The sequence below is a fragment of the Agelaius phoeniceus genome, chromosome 14 (genome assembly GCF_051311805.1).
Source record: "Agelaius phoeniceus isolate bAgePho1 chromosome 14, bAgePho1.hap1, whole genome shotgun sequence".
NCBI lineage: Eukaryota > Metazoa > Chordata > Aves > Passeriformes > Icteridae > Agelaius > Agelaius phoeniceus.
This window is the reverse complement of record NC_135278.1, coordinates 6,175,688-6,189,150: the sequence shown is the minus strand read 5'-3', so window position 1 is coordinate 6,189,150 and position 13,463 is coordinate 6,175,688. Positions and strand designations below refer to the sequence as shown.

Below are 13,463 nucleotides of genomic sequence, written 5' to 3'. Positions count from 1 at the left end.
TTATGGAGTTGTATCCTCTTTTCAGGGTTTTCATCCTGAAATTAATTTTTTATGTGGCATTGGAGGAGAAAGAGAGAGAATCTTCTCAGTAGAACAGAATTCAGTTGTTTGCCTGGTTAAAGAGCTGTGCTACCACTACAGAAGTGGTTGCTCATAACTCAGCAGTCAGTTGTGAGCTCTGTGATGGGAGCAGATGCCTGAAATCACATTACACACAACTCTAGATGGAATGAAACAGCCTGTAGCAGTAACAAGCAACACTGTTTCATTTGCAAAACCAAGGCAGTAAGCCTCTGAAACAGAGCCTGTCTGCCATGGCAAACTGGGAAAAAAACAGACCCCAGTGCTGTTGTGAGAAACCCAAACCCAAGCCAATGCAGTTGTCTCTTGCTTGTCCTGCATTTGTGTCACATCATGAGGAGGAGTAGCCTGGCCACGTACACCCCACAGACCTGGACTTCTGTGGTGATGGTCTCTTTAATTCAATCTGCATGGGGCTTCTCTACTTTTACTACATTTGAGCTGTAAACAATGAAATACATTTATTTTTTTAAATACCACTTTTGTAAATTTTTTCCTTCGATTCCTCCTTCATTTTCTCCACTTTCTGCATAATCAGGGAAGTGGGACAGTGCTGAAGGCAACACACAACAAATCAGACAGACCTGTGGGTAAAGCATTGTCTTAAATGCATAAAAGGATGTGATCAGGCTTTGAAGTTTTAAAGGCAACCTTAATCTTTTTTAATTTAATTTTTTGCAATGTCAAGTTAATCTCCTGAAGTGTAAGCAATCTTAGTCACATAAAACATATTACAAAAGCAGCTTTCACAGGTTGCATAATTTTTTCTAAGAAATAATGCTCCATGTTAGCAGTTGTTAAGATCTTTTCATTTGGATCAGCTGTCACATGCAGAGTTCACATTATGAAAGTGTTTAGTTTTAAAATGCACTTATCTCTTCAACTAATGAAGATCTTGTCTCGCCTAGAAATGTCATGTTCCTTTCTGGTTTGTGTCGTTTTGTTCCTTTGTTTCTGTAACATGGCCTTTTTTCTCAGCAGCTTCATTAGTAATAAGTAACATCTGAGTGAAAGCAAACCTTTTAGTTCAAATGAAAACCATGCTTTCATTTTAAAGTAATTATTGTGTGTGTTTTGCAGTATAAGTCTTCCAGAAAGAGTTCAAGTGGAAATGAAAATGATGAGGTGAGATGTAGTAATTGTTGGAAATATTAAGTAATACATTTATTCTCTTGTCTTTTTTGAACAAATTAACTTTGCATTCCAAAGCCATTGCAGAAATAACTATTATACTCCTTTATTTGAAAAAAATGATCATGATGGCCTGCTGGGGAACAGTAGAATGTTTGCTTGCTTTGGTAATAGCAAAATGAATTCATCTATCAAGCAGAGGTGATGTAAAACCAGTATTTGATATAAACAGCCAGCAGTGGTTCCTTGCCTTACATATTTTAAATTTAGTTGCTGCCAATTTGTAGCATACTTGATAAATGTTACATGTCTCATGGATTTCATAATTTCATGTTTCTTGTTAAATCATCATTTTCATTTGTATAATTTCATCTTTTTGATTTCTTTTTAGCAAGACAGTGATAATACTAATGTGTCCCCACAGTCTCCTGTGTCGTCTGAGGTACAAGTTTGTGGGTTTGTTTTTCATTCAACAAACATTTCTTTGTGTTCATTGCTGTCACCAGGTTTTCATGCAGATACAAAGCTGTTAGTTTCCTTTGAAATTACAATTAGAAGTATTTAATCATAATAAAAATTGAAAAAGAGACAGAAACTAGATACAGATACTACAACTTGTTTTACCTTTGCAACTCTGGTCTCTGCTAGAGTTCTTCTTTTTGACTGGTGTGAGGAAATGTGCATTGCTTTGTCTCCATTATCTTTCCTGATGAAAATACTAATGAAACAAAAACCAAATTTGCCATATTTGATACGCCTTCCTAGGGAATCCTGCTCCTCAGGGCACATAGTCACTGAGAGGATTTGAAGTTTATGCTTTAGCACTTTATACATCACCAGGAACCCAAAGGTGGTGACACTTCTTGAGGAGTTTCATCCTTCTCAGTCCTGGGTGTCACCTTTGTGGTGCAACAAAGGGGTGGGTGTGCATGGAGTCTCACTGGGAGAGCACTGCACTGCTTAGCTCAGAGTAAAGCAAATATTATTAACATTTCTACCTCATGTCACTGAGGAGCCTGAAAGAGCAGAATTAAAACCTCTCCCAGAATACACTGGAATGAAACAAGGGTATCTCTTGTACATAGCAAGATACTGAGTGCATTCCCTTTTCTGATGGTGAAATGGTAAAATCCTGGTCTTCAGAGTTGGAAGTAGATATTTCTTAAGAAATGTTTTTATACTAAATATGGGAGAATATTTGCATCTGCTTACAGCTGGCTTAAACTCTGTTCACAGAATGATTTGCAGTAGTTTGAAATATTTTGAAATATGTTTTAGATAATCTAGTGCTGATTTCCTTTCTCATTATGCCAGTCTTATCTATGTGTGGTAAGGTTACATTCATTCAATTTATTTTATCTTGTCCTCTTCAAAAGACTTACAGTTAAGCAGAAGGACTGTCCTTAGGCAAGAATAATTTAAACAGTATCTTGATGGGAACAAAAGTTCTTTCTTTTAATGAGTGGAAGAAAACTGACTTCATCTCTTTTAACAGGATTATGAAAGGACAGATAGTAACACTCATGGTCCATTTGGTCTCAAACCAAGGTCAGGTAAGCTGCTGTTCTCTAGCACAGTGTATTTATTTCCCAGGCTGCAAGAGGCAGTAAGCATAGCAGATGTCACAGTACAGCAGTTCACTCAATTTACTTATCACTGCAGAGTACTGGGAAAGCACAGACAGCTGCTTTGGCAAACAAATAATTGGAAGCTCCTCAAGCTGCAAAGTGATTTGTTTGGGATTTTTGGGGGGATTGTTTTTTTTTTAAAGTTTTTTTTCCCCACTTCTTTATTTTTTGCATACTTAGTCACTGTCAAAGAGCAGGGAAACAATACACAATTGTTCTTGAGGTTTGATGGCTTAAAGGCTTTATACTTGATTAAAAGTAAAACACAATGCAAATACTTCCAAAGCTAGATTGAGATTCTTGAAGAAGTGCAGATGGAGTTGTATGTCCCATACTGATACTTCAATATTGAAGTCACTTCAGTCTCCATATTTTCTAATTATCCACTTACACTTAAGTCAGATGATCTCTGCATTTTATTTGAAAGCTGTTTCATAGGCAGCATCTTTTCTAGCAGGATGCTTAAATATATTTGTTCTTAAAAGTTCTGCATTTTTTCCCCTGTTTTTATCCTCGGTTATAGATCTTTAGTGTTTGAATGTTTTCAGTCTCAATTCTGACTGACTCCCCTCCTGTTTGACAGCTTTCAGCCGTGCCTCACGCCAGGACTACGGTGCAGTGGACCCTGGCTTTACCATGAGGAGGAAAATGGAACATTTAAGGGAAGAGAGGGAACAAATCAGGCAGCTTCGCAGTGTAGGTACCACCATTCACTCTGTGGGTGCAGTGCATTTGGTTTGCTCTGGCCCACAATTTAAATCCTCATTTTAAAGGCCCCCAAGTTGTTGCAGTTGTAAAAGGGCATCCCTCTAGTGGTATTTCTTCCTAAGGAATTTCATGTAACAGGCTACACTGGTACTTGTTTGGGTCCAACCAAAATACCAACTGGGAATTAATTGGGGTTGTTTTCTTTCTAAAAAACAAAGTGAAATGAATTTTTTTCTGAGGTTTTTAATTTTCTAGGGACACAATGAATCTGCTTGTGTTTGCTATTGTTCGACCTGAGATCTGAAGAAAAATTATTATTGTTTTCTAAATGGCCAAATGCTTTTTGAGGGTAAAAAGTTGTTGCAAATTTCATAATCCTGAATGGGACCTACATTTCAGATTTCTAGTAAAGTGGTTTTTTTGTGTAGTTCTTTTTTCAAGCCATTTAGCAATTAGAGTTAACTAAATCATAGCTGCTTTGCTTTTCAGGGCAGTGCTGAATTGTGGTATGACTTCTGTGAAGGATGTTTGTTGTCTGGTTCACTTCCTGAGCAGTGAAATCTTGTTATTGGGCTGGAAAAAAACATTGTTTACCTTCTCTGTTTTGCAACACAGCTTTTCCCACAGTTGTGTTCCCTTCTTTTTTTATTTTCCTCCTTCTCATAAAATCCTGTATGGTTTTAGCTCACAGATTCTGCCCACTAAGCACTGATCACATATTCAGCATAATATTTCTGTCCTTAAGTTCTGTGCTTTCCTGTTATGAACAGTGAGTTTGTTGTATGGGTTTGAGAGCTGTGTATTCTGGTCATTGTTGGCAGAATATCTTTCTCAGTGTATGTTGTTGTGTCATTTAAAAAAACCCCACAAAATAACATAAAACACAAGAAAAACCCAACAAAACGAACAAAGGAACAGGCCCAGAAACACAGGGCCTGTAAGGAGAAAGGGATGTTTATACTGAGTAAAGCATAAATTTATTCTCTTTACTTCACTTCAGTATTAAAATGTTCCTTTTAAACATCTACATGCTTTAAAATACCCTGCTTTTAAACTGAAAAACGAGCTCATGTTGAGAGTAACTTACTTCTGGCCTTTTTCCATTCAAGAACCTTGAGTCCAGGTTGAAGGTGATTTTGCCAGATGACATTGGAGCAGCGTTGATGGATGGGGTGGTTCTTTGCCATTTAGCCAATCACATAAGGCCACGTTCTGTTGCCAGCATTCACGTCCCATCACCAGCAGTGGTAAGGCATCAATCATTTATCTCATTTTTGGTACATTTTACATGAAAAGAAGCTTTTGAATTTCAATATTAAACGTTGTGACTCATGTTTACCGCATTGATTTGCTACATTACTCACTTTGGTTTTTCTTGGAAGAAGCATTAAGCGGGCCTCAGAAGTTTAGTTTAAGAGCTATTTTCCTCATACTGAGTCTTCATAGAATGTGTCTTGTGTTTTAGTAACTGTAAGTGAATTTACATCAGAAATATGCACTCCTTCATGAATGTCTGATGAAGATTTAATATCCTGTCTTCACAGCCTAAACTCAGCATGGCAAAGTGCCGAAGAAATGTTGAAAACTTTCTTGATGCTTGTAAAAAATTGGGCGTTCCACAGGTACACTAATTGCTTTATTGATTCATTAATAACCACAGAAAATGGCAGCAAATACTGAGTTGGGGGGGTTAGGGGAGCTTTGTTTAGGGAGCAGTAGTGACCAGAGAACTTGAAGATCTGAACAGAAATTCCATTCCAGAGTTATGGGATGAACTTGAGGAAGCTACTTTATGGGTTTCAGGTCAGTTCTTAATAGTAAAAATAACACTGACCTCCTTATAAAATATATTGCCATCTAAACAAAGAAATGGACTTGAGACTTGTTTTGTTACTTGAAAGTCTTGAATTTAGCAACTCATTTTGGCATGAATTCATTCTGCCTAGGGAATATCCTACACTTACAGAAGTCTGTAGCCTGAATGATTGACTCTCATTTTTAGCATGGCTGTAGTTGTAGCCCATTACTTGTGCTTCTGTTGCCCAAGTGTATTCTCTTACTTCCTTTTATGAGGAAAAAGAGACCTAAAAAATAAATAATTTCCTGCTTATTATGAGACAAAAAATTTCCCTTGATGTTCTTTAGTGCAAGAAGAAAATGAGTTGATAGATTTAGAAGCTGGTTTACTGCTCTGCCATAGCTTCTGTCTCATGTGGACCCACAGGTCATTCAGAAGCTAGAGGTGCTGAGATTTACCTTGTGAATTACTTGTACCACCAGCTGGCAATTGGGAAGATTGTCCAGCTTGTGCTGAATTTTGAGATGAGTGATGATTTTTTTGGAGAATGGTGCATTATTGAGTCTGTCAGCACTTCTAAGTTATCCCAAGAGAAAGACTGGTAACAATTTTGCAAAACCAGGGAAGGGAGAGAAGGCCACTGAGCCAACAGCACCCACCAGCTTTTTTTTCTCTGCTTATGAAAAAAAAGTCCTTGACTTGAAGAATTTAGCAGTCTTTTATGTATCTTCTGACACTTTGTTTAACACTTCAAACAGATCCTAACTACGAAAAGTTTCTGCCCATTCTGTTGCTGGTGAGAACCACAGGGACATTTAAGGCCAAAGGTGTTTTCCCTGCAAGCGTCTTCCTGACGTGTGTGTGGCTTCAGAGAATGTGTTTGTTACCTGCCCTGGGGCCAAAGGCATGGAACTGGTTAAATGTCCTGTGTTCTTTTGCAGGAGAGACTTTGCTTGCCTCATCACATTCTGGAGGAAAGGGGTCTGGTGAAGGTTGGCCTCACAGTTCAAGCTCTGCTTGAGTTGCCTGCATTGAAAGTATCTCAGCTTTCTTCCATGTGACACAACTTGCTGGCAGCTAGACAGCTTCCCATTTAAAGCTCTGTTATGGATTGCTGTGAGTCACTGCAGCCTCCTACACAGGAACACCCAAGCCATCAAAAACTAAAACCTGTCCAGATGCTGTAGAGAGCCTTACTTTGGAGCTGTGTGTGAAAACCTTGGAGTCAGTTCACAGTTAAAGGAACATAACTGTTCTTTTTTTTTTTTTCTTTTGTAATTGGATGTACTAAGAGAATGTGGTAGCATCAGGTTCTCCTTCTAGTTAAGTTAAAAGCTGCCATTTAACATCTCAGTGTTAGAGTTAAATGCTGGATTTCTTTTTTTACATTGAAAATGTTGTTGGAATTACTTTTGAAAGTACAAAGCACACCCCCTGTCACTTTAATTTTTTGAGTCAATCATTTGATTTAAAGATAAGTCAAAAATGTAGCGATGGTATGATGGTAAAATGTGAGCAACTGATCACTTGTAATCCCCTTTCACTCTCTGAAAGCTTAATATTTGCGTTCTAATATTTGTTTTTTTGCACTCCTGATTGTAACTTCGCACTTCTAACATTGCCAGTATTGAGTCTGAGTGTCTGGTGATTACACAGAACAGGATACAGTGAGAAGAGGACACAGTTTATTGAGTTTTTCCAGTCTTCTAGGTTGGTGCCAAATATTTTTTTTCAGTTGTACTGTAGATTGTTTACCTGTGAAGTGCCTGTGTAATTGATAACTCTTAATAGTCTTAAACATTTTTGAAGTTTCTTTGTTTAAAATAGATAAAATGGAAAATTTTTAATATTTTAATAGTTTTTTTGTAAAATCAGTATGTGAAGATTTAAGTAATACTTCACATTTTTGATGTTGGGTGTTTTAAGTTTGTTGCACAATTTAATTGTTGTCTAATAATTAGAAAATACTGTAAATACTTTTTATTTATGCTATTTAATTTGATAATACCTAATTACTTTTGGTTTATTGTATTGTTGGACAAAAACAAAGTTGTCTACTTTTCTTTCTTTGGGACAAACAAATACACATGATGAATAAGACATGAGGACTAGTGATTCATACAGAGTAATTTAGGACATTTTGATAAAACTGCCAAAATCTCAGGTTTACGCTGTGATGTTCAGGATTTTGTGTAATATTGCTCCTGATCTCACATGACATTTTTACAACAGGTATATCCATAATTTAGCTGGGAAGTATCAGTGTTTATCTTTTTAGCAGGGTTTATTGTGTAATTTCCATGAGTGTGGCATTAGCACACAGGTCAGTTTGTACAAATGTCACTGTGCTGAGACATTGGATCCATGGATAAATGTGAAAACAAAACATTTCCACTGTGGTGTTGTTTTGAGACTTCTGAGTTCATGTATTTGTTTGCTTCTGAACAAATTCTTGCTGTGTTGAACCGTACACAGGTGAGTTCTCCAAACAAGTTGCAAATAATTTCATCATTTTGCCAAGTAGCTCTGTTTGTATTTGTTTGTTCTCCATGAATAGGTAGCTCAATTCAAAAAGTGTTTTGACTGCCACAGATTTTCTATTTCAGGCTAAGTTATTTTCAATTGAGGGATATGTTTGCCAGGCATGTGACAAGATTTGATTCTGTTCTTTCCAATTGACCAAGACCCTGTGTAAGATAATTCATTAAAAAATGAGGGAGGAGTATTGACTATTGTACTGTAGTCTTATAGGCAGTAGCTGACAGGAAAAATAACCTTTTTCTGATAAGTTTAAAAATACCACTTATTTTTAAATCCATTGAAACAAGTTAGTGTACATGTACTAGCTAAAATCCACTATTGTTCATATAGTGTTGTCTTAAAACACAGCTGATGGAGAGGCTGGTGTATAAATTACTTTGCAAAGTCCTAGATATAAATCTTAGGTTAGATAAATATGTGTTTAAAGAAAGTGGATTGCTTTGACATTTGAAATATTGTATTTCAAATCTATCTCTAATTGGTTCTTGCATCTCTTCTAATGGTTATTTTAACAACTTCAGTCTCTGTTTTCATTAATGTCACTATCTGAAAAGTCATGCAAAAACTAAAGAAAAAGTTGTAATTCACTAAGCAAAATGCTTGCCTGCTACATTTAAAAAACCCAGCCACTCAAAAAGAATTAATCCTTGTCTTTCATTACACTGTTGCTGCTACCAGAGCAAAGTTATAGTTCAGTGTTAGCCATGGATGTGCTAACTATAAACTGTCACTTTGTTATCTGAAAACTGATCTCTTCTGCTATTTCATTGTCATATTTAAAAACATTTTCTGATCTTAAGGTAATATTTTTCCTTCTTAAACTAATTTTATTAAGTTACATCACAGTGTAAACATTAAGAATTCCCTTGATGTAGCATGGCAGCTGCTTACTTCTTGGGGTTTTTCAAAGTCCTTAGTAAGTTGAAAATTGGATATGAAACTTATGTACTCATTTTAAACTGAAATCTGCTAAAACAATCTTTTTTTTCTTAGTACTCTGCAGTTCTTCCCCACAGACTTGCTACCAACAGTCTTGCTTTGCCATTCCTTGGAAATTATTATGGCTGCCTTCTTGCTTATGGGGAAGGATAATCATGATTCTTCCAAGGCTTCTCTTTTAGCATGGCAAAGATTAAAGCCTTCAAGTACCCTTAGGAGCAGTCTGAGAAAAGATCCACTGTGCTTGGATGAAACTTTTTCTCATCTCTAACTGCTTTTACTACTAATAGTAATCTAGAGCCTTACTAGGCTTGTACCATTGTGATTTCTTTGACAGCAATTTCAAAAGTGATGCTAAAAAGATTTGAATTTGAAGTTTTCATTTCCAGGAAGCCTGTGGAGAGAGTTGTGTCCTTTCTGTACAAGAATTTGCATATACTCCTTTCTCCCTTTCCTTTTGATTCCCAGCATCTTACTTACTTTTGTTCATTCTCAGATCCAGTGCATTCAGGCTTTTGGTTACTCTGGGACACTTCCCTTCTTCCTCTTGAATTTTTTTAAGAATTTGTAACAGTGATTCCAGAATCCATGCTCCAAGCATTTCCTGTGTTTGAGATACCCATTTTCAGTTTTATTTAGGATATGATGCCATTACTTAGTACTTGATACAGCTGATAGAGTGGGTAAAAACAGAGCCTGCTCAGTTCCTGTTGCACTCTTTCTGTTTTCACTTACAACGTGAAGAAAAGTCAACATTAAAAGCTTTAGGAAGGTGCATTAAGTTTTCCTAATAAACTTGGCAATAATGTGGCATGAACTGTAAATTACAGAGTGGATAAGCATAGTGACAGGGCTTTGGCCTTGTGTATTTTTCTGTGTTTTATGTCACTGCATGCAGTATGTCACATGTGACTGATCTTTCACTTGAGCAATAATGTCCCACATACGGTGAGGTCTTACAGCGGTGACAGTGAAATAATTGTTGTGAGGTGTGGTGTCCTCCCAGAGAGTATCTCAGAAATGCAGCTTTTCATCTCTTCTCCAGCACTGCTAATCCACCCTGCTCACTGGGGCACTGCTGGGGATGCAGAAACCATCCAGACCCCTGATCTGGAGTCCTTCCAAAATCTAACCAAGCACTATGAGTGTAAAATGGGGAGGAATGCATTTGAAACAATAAACAACTAACATTAATCAATTTTTAATTTTTTTTTTTAATCCTAGGCTTTACTGAAGTCAAGGCAGGTTGTACCCTTGACTTCAGTAGATTCTCACCTTTTTGATTTGTGGAACACCTGAGCTGGAGACCATAGCAAACATGGCTTAAACTTGTTTGACACTAGAAAACTTTAGTGTCAGATTCTTGGCTAAAATAGTGACCCCTGGTAAGTCAAATGAAGTTGTAAAATGTTATGTGGATTCATTTAATAAAAAATTTCTGATAAGCCAAACAGTATTTAGATGGTAGGAAAAAATTACATTGAAGTGAGGTGGGAAGGTGTTGTTACCTCAATAAAATTGTAGATGAGGCAACTATTAGGTTTTTACTGCACTAAAAACTTCATTTCAAATACCATATCATTTAGTGGCAGTCTCATCAGCTTTTGACATAAATCTGTAGCTAAATCCAAGCTAAAGTGAAGACATTTATTTTCACTAAAATGGAATTTTATATGTCGTGTTGGTACTGAAGAGAAGGACAAAGGTCTGGCTCTTCTTCCCTTTGCTGATTCCTTAAATGTTTATTTGAAAGGCTGATTCCACTGATTTCAACTGAAAACAGCCTGTGGTAGTTTTTAGCCCTTCTGCACATAGGAGGTGTGGTTTGGTATTGGCAAATCAAATGTCACTTTTCCCTCACCAAATCAAGCTAATGTCTGTGTTTCTGTTAGAGGATCTCTAATTGAAAAGCAAAAGTAAATAAACACACCCCAACACACACAATTTGGAATTAAGAGAATGTCATTAAGCCCAGCAATGGGAAAGGCAAAGTAGAGTTGTCCTAGCAGAGAGTGCTCTGAATTGATTTCACAGTGAATCACTGCAGGAAAAGCCTTCAGTCTCAGTAAAGAGGGATGTGTTCTGTGGCTGAGGATCCTGGAGTGTGTGGAGCTTTCAGCAGAGTGTAGAAGAAGGGATTTGGCAGCTTTGTGTTCCCAGAGCCCCTTTGGTGTGGCCAGCTGTGTCCCAGTGCTGCAGGCAGCGTGGCTGGTGCTGCAGGGGCACTGCCTGTGCCCAGCACTGGGCAGGGGACCTGGCTGCTGCCACTTGTGCTCCCCTGCCTGTGTGCCAGTGAGGCTGTGCAGGACAGCTGCTGACAAAAACCCCTCCTTGCTCCTAAAGAGCTGCTGCAACCTGAGCAAAACCACCAGGGGATTGTTTGAGAGTAATCACTAATAGTCAGCAATGTTTAACTTGCCCAGCAGTGGGTGATGCACTGAGGCAGAGCATGCTTTTGCTCTAGGAGCTGCAGACCTTTTCTGACCACAGGTGGCACCGTGGCTCTGAAGGGGTTAATGTGTGCACTTCCAGGAGGAAATGCAAACAGAGCTGCTGGGTTTGCTCCATATGCCACACACTGGGTCATCTGTCATTCATTTACAGACAGAGGAACAGGTGAACTGTCTGTTCTTAATGAGCAATGTTATGGTACAAGTTTGTTCTGGAAAATATGAAGATAAATTTCTCTTTTCCTGTGAAGAAAAATTCTCCTGATCTTCACTGCTTAAATAGAGAATATATGTGATTAATTGAATTTTAGTTTAAACTTGCCACTGCACAGAAGCAGTTCTGGCTCCTGTGTTTGTTACATAATAAAATGCCCTTGGCTTTATTTGTCTTTAAGTGTTTCACATAGTACAATTTTGCTAACATACTGTCTTAAAATTGTGGTTATATGAAGTGTTTGTTCCCTCATTTGGTTTGACCGTTATTTTTTCAGCATGAGAGGCAAAGGGCAGCAAAATTTCTGCAAGCTGCTTGGGAAGGCACACCAGTTATCATAAAATGACATCTAATCTATCATTTTTAGTTCAAATTATATATAGCCAATTGCATTTTCAAAAAAGAATTTTCAGAGTGTTTTTTACATTTTAGAATCCTAATCTTAAAACAAGCAAAAACCAAAAATTTTTTCCATGGCTGCTCTAGTATCTTAGGAAATTCTAAAGGAAAAGAACAGCTTGGACTGATATCAATTAAATTGTTTTGGAAAAGTTTTGATTTTGGCAGTGTTAAATTTGCAGTTGAACTTGATCCATTTAAAGTCTCTTTCAGCCTAAGTAAGTCTATGATTGTAAGGCTTCAGTGAGACCAGAATTTCCCTCCAGAGTTTTGTAACTCAGTTACTGCACAAAGTCAGTAATTTAAATAAAATTCTTGGCACTAAGGAGGGTTTCCTCATTCATTCAAAGTGAAATAGGGCAAACATAACTTTTTCCATCATAGTTTTATAAAGGCAAATTGTAAAATAGAGAATATTTGGAAATGCCACAAGGATACCTTTTCACTTTGTTTCATTTTAAAATGAGTGAACCAGTGAAATATTTCCAAAATGACTATATTTGTGTAGGGTTTGGTTGTGCCATCCCTGGCACAGGAACTTGCAGTAGCTCTTCAGTATTAATTTGTGTTCTGAAGCTGTGCAGGACTGTGCTCTTCACATGGAGCTGCTGATGCAGCTGTGTTTGCTGAAGGGATGTGATACCTGCAGCAAATCCTGAGAGTTCCTGGCAAGGCTGACATTCCCAGGAGGAATACACACAGGTGTAGTGAGAAAAAGGGTGGTTTGGTGGAATACATTGGGAGTAATGTGAATACTTTTTACTATTGTGGAATGTCTAGAACAATGAAAATGTGATTGCTTTACAATTATCATTCAGTTGGTATTCAGTTCTTTTATTTTGTAACTTGTGGTTATGAAACTCGGAAGATGCAATGTAACCAAATGGTCAACATGTAAATGTGTGCAGGATGTGGCAAAAGTAGTTCTGAGGGCACAGCAGGAGAGTGATCCTTAAAAATAGATGCTCAAATTTTGTATATACTTGCAAAGTTTTTGATAGTGCATTTCAATTGATTTTGCATTTCATGTTCTTGTAAAGTGCATCTTTCATACTTTTGAAGGTTGTCTACTTGTACTATACTGTATTAAGCCTTTTTTCAGGATTTCCATTATTGCTGGAGCTTCCAACATACATGTTTCTTTTGAAAAATGTTCTTACTTTTATTTGTTTTTGTAAATAGTGTTTTGTATTAAATTTGCATGGATAAACCCCACATTTCCAAAACCAGTGTACATACGCTGTGTATAAAATACAAACTGTTTCATAATTTTCATGTAGTCAAGTTATTCAATTTGGTTTCATTTCAGTTTATATATTTGTAGTAAATAATGAGAATTTGTTGTATGTTCTCTCAAATGTCTGTGTTTTCATTCTGATAGATAAGTGACCTGCTTCATTATGTCAGGAAATACATCCTCTGACAAACAGAAGGAAAGCTCACTCCTGGTTCAGGGAAGTAGGACACACCCACATGTGAAGTGTCTTGGGATTTTGGTTCTGATCACCAGTGGTGAGAATACACAAGGATCAAGTTGCCCTTACTTGTAGCAATCTTTATACATTTACACACTT

The 13,463-nt window shown here is 37.2% G+C and overlaps 1 protein-coding gene across 9 annotated transcripts in view; it reads left to right on the top strand.

The window, feature by feature from the left end:
* LRCH2 (leucine rich repeats and calponin homology domain containing 2) overlaps positions 1–13,240 on the top strand; it is a 39,547-nt gene extending 26,307 nt beyond the window's left edge. For 6 of the 9 annotated variants that reach the window (XM_077186067.1, XM_077186064.1, XM_054641748.2 and 3 more), the window contains 7 exons: positions 1,162–1,206; positions 1,604–1,654; positions 2,708–2,765; positions 3,424–3,536; positions 4,658–4,795; positions 5,093–5,170; positions 6,288–13,240. In XM_077186067.1, coding sequence (XP_077042182.1) covers positions 1,162–1,206; positions 1,604–1,654; positions 2,708–2,765; positions 3,424–3,536; positions 4,658–4,795; positions 5,093–5,170; positions 6,288–6,407 — 603 coding nt within the window. In that variant the 3' untranslated portion in view covers positions 6,408–13,240. The remainder of the gene's footprint in view (positions 1–1,161; positions 1,207–1,603; positions 1,655–2,707; positions 2,766–3,423; positions 3,537–4,657; positions 4,796–5,092; positions 5,171–6,287) is intronic. The other 3 variants (XM_077186065.1, XM_054641749.2, XM_077186066.1) reach the window with 2 other exon arrangements.
* Positions 13,241–13,463: the final 223 nt, after the last annotated feature.